Source organism: Mustela putorius, unplaced genomic scaffold (assembly GCF_011764305.1).
Source record: "Mustela putorius furo isolate JIRA1106 unplaced genomic scaffold, ASM1176430v1.1 tig00003942_pilon_pilon_pilon, whole genome shotgun sequence".
Classification (NCBI taxonomy): domain Eukaryota; kingdom Metazoa; phylum Chordata; class Mammalia; order Carnivora; family Mustelidae; genus Mustela; species Mustela putorius.
In genome coordinates this window covers 14,969,503-14,990,686 of record NW_025422087.1, presented here as the reverse complement: position 1 = coordinate 14,990,686, position 21,184 = coordinate 14,969,503, and the positions used below count along the sequence as shown (strand labels likewise).

The 21,184-nt window shown below is 45.9% G+C and overlaps 1 protein-coding gene across 2 annotated transcripts in view; it reads left to right on the top strand.

The window, feature by feature from the left end:
• Nucleotides 1-20,586, top strand: part of ACBD3 (acyl-CoA binding domain containing 3) — a 40,948-nt gene extending 20,362 nt beyond the window's left edge. The window contains exons 2-8 of one of the 2 annotated variants that reach the window (XM_045069539.1): nt 1,907-2,048; nt 2,707-2,847; nt 6,087-6,245; nt 7,955-8,129; nt 12,577-12,763; nt 14,734-15,030; nt 18,443-20,586. In XM_045069539.1, coding sequence (XP_044925474.1) covers nt 1,907-2,048; nt 2,707-2,847; nt 6,087-6,245; nt 7,955-8,129; nt 12,577-12,763; nt 14,734-15,030; nt 18,443-18,654 — 1,313 coding nt within the window. In that variant the 3' untranslated portion in view covers nt 18,655-20,586. The remainder of the gene's footprint in view (nt 1-1,906; nt 2,049-2,706; nt 2,848-6,086; nt 6,246-7,954; nt 8,130-12,576; nt 12,764-14,733; nt 15,031-18,442) is intronic. The other variant, XM_013061123.2, reaches the window with a different exon arrangement.
• Nucleotides 20,587-21,184: the final 598 nt, after the last annotated feature.

Genomic DNA, 21,184 nt, shown 5'->3' with positions numbered 1-21,184 from the left:
CTCTTCACAGTTAGGTTTGTTCTTCCACACCTTTGCCCTGGAAAGGTTTGGATGTCTCAAGTAAGGCTTCAGTTCTCAAAGAGACTCCTTTAGTCTCTTGTTGTGACTCCCAGATTTTGCTATTTGCATCTACCTTCATGTAAGGGTCCCTGGGGAATACACGTGTAGGTGTGTTTATGTGTTAGGGTTTTATCAATTCTAAGAATCACTATTATTGTACATGCTTTTTTTTTTTTTTGTACATGCTATTATTAAGAAAGGAAAACTGCTCTTTTAACTGTAGAATACCGGACTGTCAAGCCCAATCTGATTTTAGAGATGTTAAAGCATATGGTCGGGGAGTGCTTGAATGGATGGCATAGATTGTGTGCTGTGATCCTGTATTGTTTTTTGCAACTTGCTTTGTCACTTAGTATTTCCTATAATTGCTTCATTTATACCACAGTCTGAATATATCACATTATAGCAGTTTATATTATATAATATATAAAATATCTATTATATATTTTATAAATATATATTATATAAATATAATATAAATATATAATATAAAATAAATATATATGTAAATAAATACATATATAATATGATATATTATAGCATATTAGCAGTTTCTTTATTGAGGAACTTTGTAAATTGTTTATGATAGCAAGAAAACCACTGTATCCCCCTGCCTCTGTGTATTCAAGACAGATCACGGGTGGATCACAAGAATTGGAGTGACTGGGTCATGGGGCGTGCATATTTTTAGTGTTGAGATAAATTGTTAAATTGCCTTCCAAGATAACTAACAGTGTATACTTTCAAATTAGTATGGGAGAGTGGGTACCTCTTTGTCCCATTCTTAACAGCTCTCCATGTTACCTGACTTTGTTTGAGCTTTGTGACGGCAGAGGCTTTGGTATGTAATGGAAAACCTTTCGCATTTCCTTGACTTGTGAGGTCTAGAATCTTGGGATGCTCCTTGGCAACTTCTGTTTTTTTTTTCTCCTCCGAGTTTCCTGTTCATAACCTTTAACCCACATTCTTGTCTCATCAGTGATTTTATTTTGGTGACTACTTTATGCATGGATAAAATATGTAGGCAATAGGTACTACCTTTTTTTTTAAGTGGCAGTCTCTTATTAGAACCAGTCAATAATTAATGCTACCATTTATCAGAGAAGCAGCACTGTTCTCTCAGGATTTCCCATGTTACCAGCTCCCATTTATATGCAGCGTTGAGTGTTGATGGCAGCCCAGTCTTCACAGGTCAAAGCTGGCTTCACTCTCCATTGCCAGTTAGAAACCTGCCAGAGCCAAGCATGCTGTGGAGGAGGGAGAAAGCTCTGATAGCTGTCATTGCCGCTGTCCCATTACCTTGGGAGGAGCAGTGACTGAGAGTTTGAGGGGTGTCACAGATAGGAAGGGTCTGAGAGGAGGTCAGAGCTTTTGTTTTTTGTTTTTGACCTCGTTTTAGAGTCCCTTCACCACATCACGCTGCAGTTTGTGGCCTTTCAAGGTATGCATTACCTCTTAGGCGTGATCATCTTAAAAGTGTCTGATACAAAATTATTTCTTAAACTTTTAGAAAACGATTGTTACACAGTCTCTGATAAGTGTAGAAGATGTCAGCAGAACAGTTTGTGTATCTGACTGTTAGCTTGACAGATGGGTTTCTCAGTAGAAGTTTGAACATGAATGTCAGTGCTTGGCTTCATGGGCGAAAAAAAGATCCCTGCATAAAGGGTTTCTGTCTTGGGCTCCAACTATTACAATTTAATATTTGAAATATAAATGTCACCATAAGATTTGTATCCATCACAGGCAGTGTGTGACGTTTCCTTATAAGGGACTTTCAGAATAGAACACCGAAAAATACATTTTTTGCCAATTCTAATTGTTTTCATGTTTCTTTATCTTACAGAAAAAGATGGCAAAGCCTTTCATCCAACTTATGAGGAAAAACTGAAGCTTGTGGCACTGCATAAGCAGGTTCTTATGGGTCCATATAATCCAGACACTTGTCCTGAGGTTGGATTCTTTGATGTGTTGGGGAATGACAGGAGGTAACCGTGTTTTGTTGTATAATGACCTTAGTGAGCATAGTGGTGAGAAGAGCACGAAGTAAATTGGTTAAGATGCAGACAGCTGGTTCCTTAGCGTAGAGGAAGACTGAAACAGCCATTTTTGCTTGCAGTGTCTGGAATCTTCAGATGTGTATCTGTTTTTGGCTTGGAGATGTTTATGGGTAAATAATGTGGAAGAAGTTTACTCGTCTGATTATGAACATAAGACAAGGACAACTTCATTTGATTCTTCCCAAGTGACATTAAAAGCAGCCACTTAAAATATAGTCACTGATTTTCTTACTGGGATGAACAGAGTTGTGATAGAAAACAATGCCCTGAGAGCTGTATTCAGTTAAGACTGAAATGTGATAGGAGGAAGGTCAGACTCAGATATCCTTTTGCTCATATGGGAATGAGCAGCAGCGCAGCTGAAGCATAGTTTCCAGCAGTGAGTGTGGCTTGTGTGTGACGTGTCTAATTTAGTGTATCAGTCATGCATCTTTGTTGAAACTCGAGTTTGGAGCCCTTTGTTGATGGTAGAATCATTCTGCATCTTAGTTGTCATTGAGAATTGTTCACATTTAGGTTGAAATTAAATCATAGTCTTACTCTCTTAGGAAGAGGAGGTAATGGCTTTCCTTGTTCTTCCCTGCAGGAGAGAATGGGCAGCCCTGGGGAGCATGTCTAGGGAGGAGGCCATGCTAGAATTTGTCAAGCTCCTACATCGCTGTTGCCATCTCTTTTCAACGTACGTCGCATCCCACAAAATAGAAAAGGAAGAGCAAGAAAAGAAAAGGTGAAGTTCGAGGACACAACATACTTTATTCCTGTGCAGCCCCAGTCCTGGTGCTTTTTTGCCTTACGGAATCACGTGTCCCACTGCCCTTGGATCCCCACTTCCTTTTATCTATTTATTTACTTTTAAAGACTACTTATTTTTTAGAGCTAGAGAGCATGCAAGCAGGGGGAAAGCAGAGAGAGAAGGGAAGAGAGAATTTCAAGCAGACTGAGCGCAGAGCCTGATGCAGGACTTGATCTCACGACCCTGAGATCCTGACCTCAGCCGGAATCAAGAATCTTACACTTAACCGACTGTGCCACCCAGGTGCCCCCAGATTCCCCAATTCTTACTCCAGTTGTTCAGACCTGCTGGTGTGAGCAGGTATCCATACTAGGAGTTTGAGGGGGCAGGGAGCTGCTGCTTCTTTCTGGCTGTCCCTTTGAAAGGAACCACCTGTCCATCACAGCAGCATTCCTCTTGTCCTGATTATACCAAGATTTTGAGCAAACTCCACTGTAAACTCAGCCCCTCTCCCCACCCTTACCCCCCCTCCGTTTGCTCTTGTTTCCCTCGAGCTTCTCAAACATTATGCCACAAATCTTGACTATCTCCTGCACTGTGTGGTAGATCTTGTGGAGACATGCATATTGTCTCTGGCTCCTAGGTAGCTTATTGTTTCCAGGGGGCAGGTGAGGATGCTGCTGTTTATGTTGATGGGATTTTTTTTTTTTTTGTCATAACTGAGTTCAACAGCATTACAGTTAACACCTTATTTTGTGTGTGTGTGTGTGTGTGTGTGTGTGTGTGTGTGTGTGTTTTTTTTTTTTTCTCCAAGATTTATATCAGAGAGTGCTGGTCGGGGTGGGGGCAGAGGGAGAGGTAGAGAGACTCTCCAGCAGACTCCCCAACCAGGGCTCTAAGTCAGCAACATACAACACTGGGTGTAATTTATTCCTGTTTAAGATGATAGGAAGTAGCTTAATACATTTTCAGAAGATTCTGGGGGTGCCTGAGTGGCTCAGTTGGTTAAGCAACTGCCTTTGGCTCAGGTCATGATCCTGGAGTCCCAGGATTGAGTCCCGCATCAGGCTCCCTGCTCGGCAGGGAGTCTGCTTCTCCCGCTGACCTTTTCTCCACTCATGCTCTGTCTCTTTCATTGTCTCTCTCACTCTCTAAAAAAGAAATAAAATTAAAAAAGAAAAGAAAAGATACTTATCCAAAGGAAAATTTTTGATTCGGGCAACCCTCTTGGGTCCCCTCCCTCTTTGGGAGTTTTGCATTGTTACTTTACTGTCGCTCAATAAACCTTGCTTTGCTGCTCAAAAAAAAAAAGTTTTGATTCATAGTGGTAAATTGAATATTTAGTAGTCATCTTAACCTGTAAAACTGCATTTTTCCTTTTAAAATGTATTTACAGGGACACTTGGGTGGCTTAATCATAAGCCTCTGCCTTTGGCTCAGGTCACAATCCTGGCATCCCCGGATCAGATCGATGCCTCCTGCATTGAGCTTCTTGCTCAGTGGGGAGTCTCCTTCCCCCTCTGTCCTTGCCCCTGCTCCTGTGTGCGTGCACTCGCTTGCTCTCTCTCTCTCTCTCAAAAGAAATAAAATCTTTTTTAAAAATATACCTCTGTCATGAGGTAAAATCCAGCTAGCACCCTTTGAAAGCATTTAAGACCAGACTTCCTCCTACAGTCCCAGCTCTGGCTGTGGAACACACCTTGTCCTCTACCAGCCATGACAGGTTAAAAATAGGTCATGTTATTGCTATGTTTTGAGCCCTGGCTGTGGCTCGGATGTGCTGTTCATTACTTAGAGGAATTTGGGGAGAGAAGTGGGGTAAGTCGAGCAGTTTTCGTGGTAGGACCAAGAAAGGGTGTCCCCTCAGATCCCTCCAGAGCACCTGTATCCCATCCTCCACTGTCCTGCCCTTCACACTGTGCTCAGCTGGCCAGCGCCCCCTGCCTTCCTCTTGCCTCCGGGCCTGTGCTCCCCAGGAGAGGGGCCCAGGGTGGGCTGGAGCTGGGTAGGGGCTGCACCTGCATTTCCAACTCTTCTTTTTCCCTTAAATTCAAAGCTTTGATAGTTTTTAATGGTCAGAAGTAATATACAGATACATGTGATACAAATATTTTTCATTTATGACAGTATGTGAAGCACAGACCAAAAACATTCCCTCCTACCTTGCTTTCTAGGACACATTTAAGGTGTATCTTTTTTTAGAAAAAGATTTATTTATTTAAATAAATAATAGCGCGAGTGCACATGCGCATGTCAGGGAGGGACAGAGAGAGAGAGAAAGTTTAGCAGACTTCTCTGTGGAGCGTGGAGCCTGGCTGGGGGCTCTATCCCAGGACCCTGAGACCACAACGTAAGCCAAAGCAAGAATTGGATGCTGAACTGACTATGCCATCCAGGCGCCCCCAGTTAAGGTATTTCTTTGCAAACCTTTTCCTAGTCCCTGTTCTTTTCATTAAACAACGATATCAAGTGTCTGCGTGTCAGGCCACACAGTCATGGTTTTTTTGTGGCTACAGGCCATCCTGGTGCATTACTCATTTTAGATGCGTGCATTGAGTGCTTGTCCTATCTAGCACCGTGCTCAGCGCAGTGGATAGAGCGCTGGGAGATAGGCAGCCTTTGCCCTTGCAGGGCACAGACTTGAACAGAAGGGCAGGTGCAGTGCTGAATTTCTCACACAGATGGAATTACAAGCACAGCAGACAGTGGGAAGGGAAAGCCTACGATGCTGTGAGCATAGGTGAGGGAAACCTGCCGGGGGGTGGGCACATCGTGATCTCAGTGGTCTCTTACTAGTGGACACCTTTCTCTTCTGTGCAGCCATAATTTCTGCTGTGTTCTCACTGATTGTGAGATTGATGTCACAGGATAAATTTCTACCAATGAGGGGCGCCTGGGTGGCTCAGTGGGTTAAGCCGCTGCCTTCGGCTCAGGTCATGATCTCAGGGTCCTGGGATCGAGTCCCGCATCGGGCTCTCTGCTCAGCAGGGAGCCTGCTTCCCTCTCTCTCTCTCTGGCTGCCTCTCTGTCTACTTGTGATTTCTCTCTGTCAAATTAATAAATAAAATCTTTAAAAAAAAAATTTCTACCAATGAAGTGTATATATTTCAAATATCATTAATATAACCACATTGTTCTCTCCGAGTTGTGTCTGTTTTCACTGGGAAATCGTCTTCAGTTATGTTAGGCAGGGTTCTTGGTACAGGGCTCACCGTGTCTGTTCTGGCTTATAGGAAAGAGGAGGAAGAGCGGCGGCGGCGTGAAGAGGAGGAGAGGGAGCGTCTGCAGAAGGAGGAGGAGAAGCGCAGGAGAGAGGAGGAGGAGAGGCTGAGGCAGGAGGAAGAGGAGAGGAGGCGAGTAGAAGACGAGAGGCTCCGGCTGGAGCAGCAGAAGTAAGCGGGTCGGACAGCTTGTGTTTAAGCACAAGAGCCGGACCTCCACAGCCTCTGGGTGCCGTTCCTTGGGGGAGCTCTGGGACATGTGCACGGGGAGGGCACACCTGCCGGCGCCCGCCATTTGTACCAGTGATCTGTCCCATTTCCGAGAGGGCCTCAGCTCAAGCTTCAGTGGGTCCCCAAAATGAAAGGGCTCCGGGTTAGCTGCCAGGACCTAGGGGCTAGAGCGGGGAGCTGAGGTGGCTTGCTCTGTCCCTGGGTCCATGTGATCTTGTCTTGCTTCCCAGCTTGTGTGTCTGTCTCCTCCTCCTCCTGTTGTCTGCCTTGGTGGACACAAGGCACTGGCTGGGATCGGGGATAGCCCCAGTCCCAGAGTCCCAGGACAGGGTCTGCTCAGCGCAGCCTGTGTTAGGCATCTATTCCTCGTACAGGATTTGGGACCTGAAACTATTTCTCATTCAGGGCTGTGAGAGCAGCTGTGACACAGGGACTGGCTCTTCAGGAGGGAGCCGTGGGGACAGGGAGGAAGGGTCTGAGGTTTGGGGACTGGGGGTGGCATTTAGAGGAAACCAGAGAGCATGACCATCCATTGATGCCTCATTAACTCTTAGCAGCAGCTTAGAAAGGCTTTTGCACTAGTTGCACACCAGCCAGGGGCTGCACATCGAGGAGGAGGAATGCTGCACCTTTGGGAGTGGGCGGTGCCCCCAGTGGGCCCAGTGTTAGGGTCTATGCAGGAGTTTGTGAGATTTTGCTCATCCCTCTGCTTACGAATCTGTTTGGTGATAGATGGCTTTCCGGTCTGTGTTAAGTCGGTCACGTAACTGAGGTAGGAAGCCTGTGGTGCCTAGAGGAGAGAAAATGAGATTTAGAAAAAGAGAAATTACTGTCTCTGTACCAGGCATGCCCAGGTGCTATTTTTCCTATTGTTCTGGAAGGCAGGCTTGCTTTATTTATTTGACGGGGTAGGGGGTGGGGTGGGCAGAAAGAGAACAAAAAGGGAGAGCGGCCGAGGGAGAAGCAGACTCCCCGTGGAGCAGGGAGCCCGATGCAGGACTCAGTCCCAGGACCCTGGGATCGTGACGTGAGCTGAAGGCAGACGCCTTCCCCCTGAGCCCTGCCACCCCAGCGCCCCAAAGGCAGGCTTTAAATGAAATGCTAGAGACATGGCGAGTTTCCCTCACTATACTGACACTTACCAGGGCCGCTCGTGACAGGTTCTGGTTACTGGGTTACTGTCTTGCCTCCTCCTAATGTCTGGGTGTTTAGGGAGCAAAGCTGTGGCCAGCAGCTGAATGTCCCCTCAGCCCCACTGTGGATGGCAGTCACCCTCTCACAGCCTCCTGCTGGGAGGCTAGGCTGCCCCGGCCTGCCTGACCATGTCCTGGCTCTTGCTGCTCCCAGCCTTGTGATCACGGGCCAGGTGGCGATCACTGGCACCACCTCCCGTCCGAAGACGTCCCTCTGCCTCGCTCTTGGGCGCCCAGTGGCTGAGTGCCTGTAGGTGCTCCGGCACAGGTATCAGCCTCCCTCTCGTCAGTGAGGAGCAAGAGGCCGAGTGTCTGGGCCCGGGGCACATGATGGCGGGAGATCCTTTCCGCTCCGTCCTTTCGTAGAGGGACGGTGACAAATGAGGCACGAAGATGTTTCCTTTTGCCGCAAGCCCTGGCCAGCGGCCGACGCGTGCGTGTTCCTTGCTGTTGCAGGCAGCAGATCATGGCAGCCTTGAACTCACAGACGGCTGCGCAGTTCCAGCAGTACGCGGCGCAGCAGTACCCCGGCAACTTCGAGCAGCAGCAGCTCCTCATCCGGCAGCTGCAGGAGCAGCATTACCAGCAGTACATGCAGCAGCTCTACCAGGTGCAGCTGGCCCAGCAGCAGGTGTGCGGGGCTGGGGGCCGGGGAGGCTCGAGTACGCGCTGCTCCCACCAGCTTCAGGGGATGAAGTTGCTCCTCCGATAGAGGACGTGGAAGCCAGACACGGCGGGACCTCTGCTCCTTTGTCCCAGGGCATCCGGGGTCATGTGCACCAGGTGTCATTCCAGTGAGTCTGGCGGAGACTCTGTTGCTGGTCCTGGCACCGTGAGGAATTGGGAAACTTGTGTTTGTCCAGCCGTGTCCTCCAGGCTCTCATGGGCCGAGGCAACTGTCCGTGGTAGGACCTGTCCCCAGAGGCTATTGGCTGGTTTTGCAGGCTGATCCTCTTGTTGTTTGCTTCGGGTGCCGGAGTGAGACCGCGCTCCCCTGCACCACAGTGCGGGCCCCCCCAGCTCCCCACCCCCACGTACTTGGCTTCCACGAAGGAGTAGGTGGCTCGGGCTGAGGAGCGTGGGATGAAGAGCAGGGTGACACTTGGACTCGGTCCTGGCCTTGCCATTGTCATGCTTGAGATCCGACAAGTTACCTACTGCTCTGATTGTTCTGCCTTTTCTCTCACTGAGGAGGAATGGGGTAGAAAATCCGGTACTGGTCCCGCTCACCTCCCTGAACTCTCAGAGGACTGAAATGAGAAGAAGCATTGGTCTGTGGAAGTGTTGTGTGCGTACGGCAGATCACTGATCTGTGTTCATTTTTCACACTGGGCAGAGGCACTAATGCCTTCTGGGGAGTGAATCTGGTGAAGTTTTACTTCCTAACTTTTCACTTAGAAAGTAGTTACGATCTGTCAAACAGGCCAAGGGAAGAAAGCGTGTGTCATTGTAGTGCTCGGCATTTCTTGTCAGATGAAGTGGTCTTGGTTGCTCTGCCAACCTCTTTAAATTCTTTGAAAATTAATATCCTTACTTGAAATACCTTTTCCCTTGAGTCTTTAGCATGAGTGAGAAGTTAAAAAGCACGGCAGATTTTGTGTTGTTCCTAAGATGAAAAAGATGTCAGGCCAGAGTTTATTCAAGACAATAAGTGGCTTTTCTGAGGGATTTTTTTCTCTGTCCTCGAAAGCCTATTTCTCCTTGAGCGTACCACCCCCTCTTCCTGCTTGTAGCACTGTGAGATGGGATTTGAGATGATTTTCTGCTAGGAGAGCTCACACGCCCTGCCCTATTTTTAGGTCATTTAGTGAGAACGAAATTGGTCAAGTAGGGCAAACCGGGAGTCTGTGGAAGTGAAGGGTCTGGAATTCGTAATTTAGATTACAGTGATGGAACTCGGTTTTACACGTCGTTTGATGGTCTCTGGGCATGGAGAAGGAAAGGCACCAGGGAAGGAACAAAGAAAACTTCAGTCCTATAAAGTAATTTTTTAGTAAATACTGAGCAAAATGACAAAATGCTAACACTTGTTCACTTGGAGGTGTGGTAATATGGGTGTTTGTGCCCGTACCTTTCTGTGCTTTCAAAACCTTCCCAAGGTACAGATGAGAGATGATGTAAATAAATCATCATGATCTGCTGTCTGTAATAGATGTATATTCTTGGGCAGTGGGATCCCCAGGGGAGTTGTTCACTGTGCTGGAGGGTTTCGAGTGTGGCCGCTCTGGGCCTGCTGACCATCCCCAGAATTGCTTTTCTTGCAGCCCTGTCATGCAGGGGAGTGTTCTGAGTGTGCCATCATGTTTTGGCTCTATGCACTTTTTCTAGAAGCTGTACTCTTTCTAGAAAACTCTTGGGGAATGACGGAGAATCTAGGCCTTGGAAAGAGGTATTTTAAAATCTTACATGTGTTACCAGCCTGTGTTAGCTGCAGAAGAAAGCATTGCTGTTCATGGAAGTAATTGGGTTGTAGATGATATGTTACATGTGTGTACAGATACGCAGAAATACATCATTATCCCTGAGCCATGAGAGTATAAAGGCTTTTTTCCTGTTATTTCTTTGTTTCATTTTTTAATTTTTTTACTTTTGTAAATATAAGTTCACTTATGACTTTCATGTTTTATTTACTTATTTTTTTTGAAGATTTTATCCATTCGTTAGAGAGAGAGACCGCGCAAGCAAGGGGAGCAGCAGGCAGAGGGAGAGAGAGAAGCCAGTTCTCTGCTGCGCAGGGAGCTGGATGAGGGGATCGATCCCAAGATCTAGAGATCATGACCTGAGCCACCCAGGCACCCCAGACTTCCATGTTTTAACTTAGAGTTACTTAAATGCCCAAATGGTCATCAACAGTAAAACGGATAGATTTTATATCTTCACAGTGGAATATCGTAACAGGACAAACAAACAAAATACAGTTACTTGTATAACTTTATGGATGACCCTTGCAAAAATAATGTCGAGTAGAAGAAGCCAGATACAAAAAAGAATACTTATTATATGGTTTCATTTATATAACGTGAAAAAACAGGCAAAGCAAGTCTGTAGTGTTTTTTTTTTCTTTTATTTGACAGACAGATCACAAGTAGGCAGAGAGAGGGAGGAAGCAGGCTCCCTGCTGAGCAGAGAGTCCGATGCGGGGCTCGATTCCAGGACCCTGAGATCATGACCTGAGCTGAAGGCAGAGGCTTTAACCCACTGAGCTACCCAGGCACCCCAAGTCCGTAGTGTTTTAATTAAGACAGTTGTTACCCTTGCAGCACAGGTGGGGACCGTGTCAAAAGGAGGATTCTGGGACACATATAATGTCTTGACCTGGTTGCTTATGTGGGTATGTTTGTTTTATGAAGAATGATCAGTCTGTATATTTGTATATTATTTGTGCACTTTCTTTATGTGTAATTCAAAGTTTCCCCAAAAGTTGCTTAAATAACAACACTTAGGTATGTCTAATAATACCAATATCCATCTTGTTAGAGGAAAGAAATGTCCCCAAATAGTTGTGTAAACAGTGATGAATTTTCATCAAGAATGTATTTTGAGTACTCACTTCAGCAGCACATATACTAAAATTGGAAGAATGTATTTTGACCTCCATTTTGTACGTCTGTTTAATTTGTAAGTTGATATTTTTTATAACACCATTAATAGTTTTCAGTTCAATTGTGATGCTTTTTTTAGTTTATGGTGAAGATTTCGTTAATTGATTATTTTTGTTCATATCAGAGTAATTGCCCATATTTGATTTGTTGATTACTTTGGGGCCCCATATCAGATTTTACTAGTTACAGCTTTTGCCTTTGTGAGTTTTTCTTTGTGACCATTTATTTCTACCAAGTTTAATTTTCCAGTTTCAGATTTTATGTATCTGAATTTTATCAAGTTTTATTGTTAGGGTTTTTTTTTAAAGATTTTATTTATTTGACAGGGAGAGAGATCATGAGTAGGCAGAGAGGTAGGCAGAGGCAGGGGGAAAAGCAGGCTCCCTGCTGAGCAGAGAGCTCAATGAGGAACTCGATTCCAGGACCGTGGGATCATGACCTGAGCCGAAGGCAGAGGCTTAACCCACTGAGCCACCCAGGTGTCCCTATTCTGTTGTTTTTTGTTTTTTGTTTTTAATTTTTTATTTTATTTATTTATTTGACAGAGATCACAAGTAGGCAGAGAAGCAGGCAGAGAGAGAGGAGGAAGCAGGCTCCCTGCTGCGCAGAAAGCCCTACTCGGAGCTCCATCCCAGGACACCGGGATCATGACCCGAGCCAAAGGCAGAGGCTTTAACCCATTGAACCACCCAGGCGCCCCTGTTCTGTCGGTTCTTTTTTTTTTTTTAAAGATTTTATTTATTTGTCAGAGACAGAGGGAGAGAGAGTGCGCGAGCACAGGCAGACAGAGAGGCAGGCAGAGGCAGAGGGAGAAGCAGGCTCCCTGCCGAGCAAGGAGCCCGATGTGGGACTCCATCCCAGGACCCTGGGATCATGACCTGAGCCGAAGGCAGCTGCTTAACCAACTGAGCCACCCAGGCGTCCCTGTTCTGTCGGTTCTAAGAACAGATGTTACTGTGTTCAGTTTTTGCCTTTAATTGTATTTCGGTTTGATGATTTATATCTAATTTTTCCTGGTTTTTCTAATATTTCTTAGGTCAACACACACGTTTTTGTCCCTGAAAATTTTTCATGATTTTTAGCTGTTGGCTTGATACTGTCCTACTAATACTCATCATAGACAGGATAAAACTGATAAAGTCTATTAGTAATTTTTTAAAAAGATTTTATTTATTTATTTGACAGTGAGAGAGAGCACAAGCAGCAGGGGGAGCAGCAGGCGGAGCAGCAGGCAGAGGGAAAAGCTGGGTCCCCGCTATGCAGGGAGCCCAATGCGGGACTCAACCCCAGGACCCTTGGGATTACAATCTGAGCAGCCGCTTAACTGACTGAGCACCCCCAGACGCCCCCATTAGTAATTTCTTGCAGCACAGTGTTCTGGTAGGACAAGAACATGGGGTCAGAGTGCCTTCCCGGGTGAATGTGCCATTCTTAGCTGGCTTGGTCAGTGTGTCTTCACCATTTCTCCACTTGTAGGCGGCTTTACAGAAACAGCAGGAAGTAGCAGTCGCCGGGGCTTCTTTGCCCGCGTCCTCAAAAGTGAATGCATCGGCTCCAGGCGATAGGATGCCAGTCAACGGACAGGCCAGAACTCACACTGACAACCCAGAAAAAGAAATTGAACCAGAAGCTGCAGAAGCAGCTGTGGAGAATGGACCAAAAGGTATGACTTGGCAGATACGTGGGTCTGTCCAGATGTCATAACTGAGGTTCATGGGAAGTGAGTCAGGAATCCGGCTTGCTGGCTTTGGAGCACATTCTGGGAGAGTTGAATGCTTTTGTACCATTTTGAGTCTGAATCTGGTGCTTCTGGTGACCCTTAGCAAAGCAGGGAAGAGCACGTCAGAGGACTTTAGGATACCTTGGGTTGTGGGTTGGTTATCTGTTCCTATGTGACAAATTATGCCCAGATTTGGCAGCTTCTGGTGACAGCGTTTTAGTATCTCACACAGTGGGTGAGATTCCTGGGGTTTTGGGAACTGAGGAGCAGCTTAGCCGAGCGGTGGTGCTTCTGGTCCCAGGAAGGTTCATTCGTGATGCGGGCCGGAGCTGAAGTCAGGTGAAGGCTCCATGGGCACCAGAGGCTCTGCTTCTATGGTACTTTCCTCCATGACTGGCAGGTTGGTGCTGGCTATTGGCAGGAGGCCACAGTTCCTTGCCCTGTGAAGCTTCTCCTTTGGGCTTAGTGTCCTTGACGCAGTGGCTGGCTTCCTCCAGAAAACACGATGCGAGGGACCAAGACAAGTGGTGGTGTCTTTCATGCTCTAACTTTGAAAGTAGTACATCATGCTGGCACCATATTCTGTTGGCCACACTTACCGACCCTGGGATGTTGTGGGTGGTGACCTCCCGAGTCCCTGAACACCCAGATGGGGATCACAGGGTTGGGGGCATCTTGCCTACCAAATATTGCAGTATTTTTTGAGACAAAAGTACCAGAAGATAAGTTAGTGTTTTCAAAGGTCTAGCTTTTTATGTGCAGCTCATTTATTCCTTCAGCAACTGACTGAAGATTTTCTGAGTGCCAAGGGAACGGCACGAGGCAGAAGGACACACGAAGTGTAAACCATAGCCGCGTACGAGCTGTGCTTCGGAGAGAGGCACGCTGTAGGTTGAGAGCTTGTGATGTAGGGACTGTGACCGAGTCACAGGGGTCAGCAGAGGCTTCCTGGGGGAGAGACGTCTGAGTAGAGAGAGCCAAAGCAAGGCTAGGCGCTAACTTAGGAAGGAAAAGAGCATAGCAGGGCTGGTGGTCTGGGTGGCGGTATGGTTCTGGGTGAGTGGTGGTGTGCAGAAAGTTGGTTTCAGACATCTGTCTTGTCTTTTTAGAGTAAGTAACAGAAAACTGCTTTGGATAAGACCTTGAAGATCCCATTGTTTAACCTCTCTTCCCTTTTATCCTTATAAGAATTTATCAGGGTTTTTTTGTTGTTGTTTTATTTTAATAATCTCCACACCCAGCATGGGGCTCAAACCATGACCCCAAGGTCAAGAGTTGCAGGCTGAACCAGCTAGGTGGCCCAGGTCTCCCAGTATTTTCAGATGAATCTTTCGTCGAAGGTTCTGTGAGCGCGTCTGACAAACCTGCTGAGGGACTGCTCATGCAGAGACGAGGCAACAGAACTTTCCCCTTTTCTGTTCAGCCCGCAGCAGGACCGTCCTGTCCAGATTTTTCTGTTTCTGTGAGCTCCTTTAGAATAGCCCCTGGAGCTTTGGGATCCACAGAGGTCGAGGCTTTTATTTTTTTCTTGACAGAGAGACTGAAGTAAAAGCCCAGCTTTCTTTTTGTGGATCCAAAAGTGAATTTATTCCTAAGTCCAGAGATACCCTTCATTATTGGTACCAGCTAGGAGGTTTCCAAAGTCAGTCTTAAATCCGTGCTCATACCTAATCAGAGTGTTGAAAAAAATCACTTCTATGATTGTGGATTGCGTGTGTTCCTTGAGGTGTTGTGCTGACATTGGTAGAAAGTTCAGGGGGACGCTTTGCTGGGGAGCCCGTGTATTCTTCAGGTAGACTCGATGGCAGGTGGCGCCTCACTGTGGCGGGGGAGGGGGGGTCCTGTGTGAGTTGGCCACCTGCTGCAGGCGAGGGCTCGTCCTCTTCAGCGTGTGTAATTCCTGTTGCCTTTAGACTCTCTTCCAGTAATAGCAGCTCCGTCCATGTGGACACGCCCCCAAATCAAAGACTTTAAAGAGAAGATTCGGCAGGATGCAGACTCCGTGATTACAGTGGGCCGAGGAGAAGTGGTCACTGTCCGAGTCCCCACCCACGAAGAAGGATCATACCTCTTTTGGGAATTTGCTACAGACAATTATGACATTGGATTTGGGGTGTACTTTGAATGGACAGACTCTCCAAACACTGCTGTCAGCGTGCATGTCAGCGAGTCCAGTGATGACGACGAGGAGGAGGAAGGTAGAGCCCGTGGTCCGTATTGACAAGTCCTGGGTTGTGTTGGCAAAAATGGCATGGTTCCCGTGTTAGCCACCCTTATGCTTCCTGATTAACACTTTCTAGACAGGGATTCATCTCTTCATAAGTGGGAACTCAGCTGAAAAGGCTGGGAGACAGGCCAGCCTGCCAGGAGGGACTGGGGTCCAAACATGACATTGTTTTAATGCCGGCAGGTCTGTCTGGCAGTGTGTTACAGTACTGCTTCCTCAGTACGGTTTTACTTCCAGCATTTTGTGTTGGAAAGCCAAATGTGCAAGAGCATTTCAAAAAATTTTAAAAGAGCAAGCAAGAAATTCTGCCAACTCTGGAATTTATTCAAATTTACAATTCTGTTATTAGCTTTTTAGGTCGTTACTCTTAAGATTTTTTTTTATATAAATACAGAAACTCTTACCAGAACATCGTACCTAAAAGAAATGCCAGCTGTTCTTCCCCATTTTACACGAGTATAATTTTATATTTTCTCTAAGTAGACAAAATGGAGTGTTAACCAGAACAGCCTAAATCCTCCTGGTTTAGGAAGTAGGTTATAAAATGTATGCATATTAATGGAGAAGATGGTCTCCTTAATTCTGTTTTGCAGAAAAGGTAGAGCTCAAGGCTTCGGTCCATACCTAGTGAGCACTTGAGTTCCTGGGTTGGCTTGGCTGAGGCTGGTGTGGAAGGAGTGCCCTGGCCATGGGACTGGAGAGGTGGCCTCTGGTTCTTGGGACTAGCTTTTGGGTGATGTGCAGAACAGCTGCTTGTGCTTGAAGATGGTTGGTAGCGCTTCCCAGAGATTGCATCAGGTTACACTGGAAGAGGCAGTAGTCAGAGATTTGTGGAGGCAGGCTAGATGTTCAGTCCGCCATCAAGGCGCGCAACTGGATCTGGGCCCTACGCGTGCCGCACACCAGGCCCTCTGAGGCCACGTGTGGTGACACGTGTGGGCCTGTGTTATTGAGGAGCTGCTTTGTCCCGCGGAACTTTGATTTCTGCCGCTTTTATCTCTGAGGACCAGAGCCAGGTAAAGCCTGGCCCACAGACCCAGGAGTGAGCAAAGAGCAAAGCAGAGGCAAGAGAGACCCGAGCAGGTGTGCCCCGACGCCCATGGCAGCTGCCCCTGAGCAACATCAGGGCTGGCGACTGGCCTCTCTGATGTGCTACAGGGACTTATGAAAATCAGACTGCAAATGTCTAGGACAGGAGATGTGTGTGTGTGCTGACCGTTGTACCGCTTAGGAGCTTTGTGGCTGGTGTAGAAGGCTCTGCTCAGAAGCACGTTGGGGTGATCTGTTTCCCCTGGCTTGCCTGGAGAGTCTCCAAAGGGAGGTTGTCCTATTGTGAGCCCTCTGCTGACTGTTGTTTCTGGGCCAGGGATTGGGCGGGGCACCAGTGAACCCCGATGGGGTCCAAAGCCTCTCTAGAGGCAGGAGTCATGCCGCATCCTTGATCTTTGCTCTCCTGTGTGACATGCCTCAGATGGGAATGGGCTTACTTGTCCTCACACCAGGCCTAATCATAAAATGATTTCCATCTAAATCTAAGCTATTAATACCCCTGTGTGAGCCGAAACAGCAGTGAGGATTTATTGCTCCCAGGAGTTGTTTGCAAAGAGTGAGCATAACTTTGTCCTTTTTGAAGATTTAGCTCACAGACTGTGTGTGTCCCCATGGTTCCTGAGGAAGGCTACCGTGCCACTGTGTCTTGTCCCCGCAGTGCATTTTATGGGGGTCCTTTTAGCTTGGATTAAGATGGAAGAGCAGTCCAGTCTTTCTGTTTGTTGCTTTGGGTTTTTTTCCCTCCATTGAGTCTTGAAAGCTACAGGAGTTTGTTCTCTCTGCAGAAGTGTGACTGTTACCCATCTTCCTGCTCTGATTGATCCTGTCTTTATTGCTGCCAGGTCCCAAGTCTTTGCTTAACTTGATGAAAGGTGCAGGTTTTGAACAAAATCTGGGTCTTGAATACCAATAATCTGTTCATGGATATTTTTTTTTAAGATTTTTTTAATTTTATTTTATTTATTTGACAGAGATCACAAGTAGGCAGAGAGGAAGGCAGAGAGAGAGAGGAGGAAGCAGGCTCCCCACCAAGCAGAGAGCCCGATGCAGGGCTCGATCCCAGAACCCTGGGATCTTAACCCTCTGAGCTACTCAGGCGCCCCTGTTCATGGATGTTCTTAAAAACAATAGTTTGCATTTTGAATGCAAAACTCTGCATTTCTCATTTGCAAATGAAGGACATTTAAGTATTGCTGTGATGAAGCAGATCTGGTTTGGGTCTATTTATCAGAATGTCATTTGCTTTTTTTTAAGTAAACTTTTTTATTTTAGAATAATTTTAGATTTATAGAAAAGTTGCAAAGAGTTCCTGTGTACTCTACATACAGTTACACTTAATGTTAACACCCGTTTATACTGCGGTACGTTCATCATCACTAATGAATCAATGTAAATACATTGTGATTGGCCAAAGGCCGTATGTATTCAGATTTCCTTAGTTTTTATCTAATGTTCCATGATCCCAACCAGAATGCCACATTATAGTTAGTTATCCTGTCTCCTTCAACTCCTCTTGCCCATGAGAGTTTCTCAGACTTGACCTGTTTCAATTCCTTATAGTGACCCCTGACAGTTAACCGATGTTGTCAGAATTCACTCTGCTGTGTTACGGACCCGAAGGTCTTTTATCTTCCATGCTGCGTATTCCTGACCTGTTTGCATTTGATATGCGGAACAGGTTTTAAGCTGGTTTGTAATTTCTCACTCCTGTAGGTTTCCAGAGGTATTTTTTTCCTAACCGCATATCAAAAGTTCAGAAACTATTAAGTGGGACAGACGTAGGATCAGAGCTCCCTTTTTGCTGCTGGGGTTGTTTCTGGGTTGGCACAGGCCTGTAGCAAAAGGTGTAGATTTTCAGAGTGTCTCTGAATGCCTGCCTCTCTACTATGGTTTCCTCATTTTACTCTCTGACGTGTACAGAACATGATAGTCCTCAGGAGTTCAGTTGCCCCTTCCTAAAACAGAACTTTCATGTTGTGAGGAAGAGGACAAGAGCATCGTTTTCCTTGTTGCTCAGACGAGCAAGGTTCCGCCTGGTGGGAGGAGCGAGGACTCGAGTGGGTGTCCCTGGGGAAGAGTGGGGCTCAGACGTGGGAGCAGTGGTAAGAGTCAAGGGAGAGAGAGGTGCTGGCTGCTTCTCCCACCAGGTAGCAGCTGCCGAGATACAGGAGTGAACAAATGAATGAAAGACGAAACCGGGACGTGCTCATGGGCACATGCATTGTAGAGTGGCTCCAGAGAATTCCTGAGGAGCTGTTTCTCAGAGGAAGGACGGGGTTGCTGTGCTTGAGGCAAATGTGGTTTTCCCAGTTCTGTTCACTGACGAGTCTCATTCTGTCTCACAGAAAATGTCAGTAGTGAAGAGAAAGCCAAACAGCATGCCGCCAAGCCTCTGCTGGACGAGATCGTGCCTGTCTACCGTCGGGACTGCCATGAAGAAGTGTACGCCGGCAGCCACCAGTACCCAGGGAGAGGGGTCTACCTCCTCAAGTTCGACAACTCCTACTCTTTGTGGAGGTCAAAATCCGTCTACTACAGAGTCTATTACACTAGATAAAGATGTTGTTACAGAGTCTGGAGTCTAGGGCTGGGCAGAAGACAGCATTTAGTTTGGAATTTCTTTGGACTTTTCTGGAGCATTGCAGTCAGTGTTTATCCTGTTGATTTTGGTCTGACGGCTGGTGGACTCTTGTTGGAGCTCAGGGTTCCCGTGAGACCCTTTAGCATTAATACTCTGGGGCTTGGGGGATTCCTCAGAGCCCTCCAGCCCTTGGGTGCTGCCCACCAGAGTCACTAACGGATGCTGAAGTTCCAGGAGCTACGCGTTAAATCTTTAAGGTCTCCAGAATAAAACCTCCCCACGTTGACCCCACCTGGCTGATGGTGAGTCCGTTGCTGCCTGCTCCATGTGTCTTACGAGAGCCCATAGTTACAGGGACCGCAGATAGGACGGCCTCATGTCAGTAGTCTGCCTGAGGTGCAGCTGACTTTGATGAAGGTCATCATTTTTAAAACTTAAAAACTCAAGACCTCACGGATGATCATAGACAGATTGCCTCAATTCAGTTTTGTTCTGAACGACCCAGATTGTTTTTGCTTTGAGTGCAGCTGTTAGTTCACAGTTGTCGTACAGAGAATTACTTTCTGAGATAATCTTAAGAATGTTCAAAGCTGATTGATAATTGAACTATCAAGACACCTAGAACACCTCAGACATCCGTCTCAGCAAGCCTGTGCTTGGTCCTTTGCTCTTCCTCTGGTACTCACTCTACCAAGTAACAAAAGCAAAATTAACTCATTTTTGTCTCGATTGGGCTTTGTAGAGCATCTCAAATTAAAACCGTTTTCTACACAAGCATATAGGTAGGGGTTTTGTAAACTCAAATTGGCACCTACTGAAGTAAAATATATAAAATCACTTAAATGTAATTCGCTGTGTGGGGAATAACATTGCACTAAATGGAAATCACTGCCAGAGACAGTCCATTTTCTTTTCACGTGTTAATACTTAGGCACAGACCCTATACGATTCCAGTTTGGAATTGCTTACTAGAGGGAATTGGAAACACATATGCCCATGCTTAAATTTTTTTATAGCTTTAATCTGTATTATGTCTTTATAGCTGGGAAGAGGTACACTTTTGTTTTCCTTACTGAAAACAGATATGGATTAATTGCCTCACGTTTGTATAAGTGATCGACTAGTGTAGAGACTCTTGTTTTCATAAGGGAGTGTGGTACAGCTAGAAAGCGACAAAGACGGCAATACACACGTAATGTTACTGTATGTTGTTACTGAACTACTTAGATTTTTACAGTTTCAAATCATACATCACTTCTTGTAGGAGGGTCTCCGTTGATTAGCTGCGTTATATACAGTTCCCTGTATAAGGGGCTGTTGGTTTGTGTGTGCTGCATTTCTGTTTTTTAATACCTGGTTTTGTACATACCTAACTCTGTTCTCTTTTGGTTATTTGGAAACTGGATTATTTTCTCTCCTAAGCAGTGCTTAATTTGTGTTTTTTTTTTAATTTTGATTCACTAGTTCCAGCTCAGAGGTGTCCACACTGTTCTGTCCAGAACACTTTCAGGCTCTCCGTCAGCTCTCGTGTATATATGGTATAGAAACCATGGCGTTAGGCACTTCTTGGCTTTTTTTTTTTTTTTTTTTTAATGAGAAAATACTGTATTTAAAATGTAAAATAAACTTTTAAAAAGCAGGCACTAATATATATTTCTTCCAGCCTTTGATTACAGATGTGTCCTTGCACATGTGTTAAAGTGAATTATCTTCTAAAAATATCATTGTTCTCGGGAGCAGTGTATGTCACTTTACATAAGCAGTGGTTCCTGTCATGTGCTCATGTCAGAACATTTTTTGGTTTTAAACTTTTTTATTGCCTTTGGCTGTTGATTAGTACAGTACAAGTGCGATTTCAAAAAGACCTTGAGAATAATATATTTAATCAATTAAAATGTTTATCTGTAATCCGTTGACGTTTCATTAATACAGTTACTCTCTGAAGTGTTAGTCCTGTATTTCCTCATTTGGGAAGGATGAGAAGAAATGGCTCAGAAGATCTTTTCTGTTTTAAAAAGTTTAACACCAACAACAGACTCTTTCTGACTGATCAGTTTTTGCTGGGAATTGCCCCAGTGAGTTAGGATACATTTTAAAGTTTTCAGTCTGCTGGGTGGAAAGGAAAGCACTGACTTCTTATTTAAAGGGACTTGTGATTATTTTCCCTACACAGCCACGTGTGTAGCTTATTTCTTGAAGTTCTGGGACCCCCTGCCCTGAAATCCTTTCTGAGGTCTGGCCCCTGCAAAGCAATCAGTATAATGTGGAGTGCCAGAAATGGTTCTATAAATGACCCCCCTGAAATGCAGGCTGACTTGGACCTCAGATTTTGTTTGCTTGTGGGAGAGACAGAACAAGCTGGTTGTCTTGGGGTTTTATTGCTGTGTTGGGATACCATGAATGCTTAAGGAGTACGTCTTGGAAGCCATGCCACTGAGTTTGTTTGTTTTTTTGTTTTTAATTTGACAGAGATCACAAGTAGACAGGCAGGCAGAGAGAGAGAGAG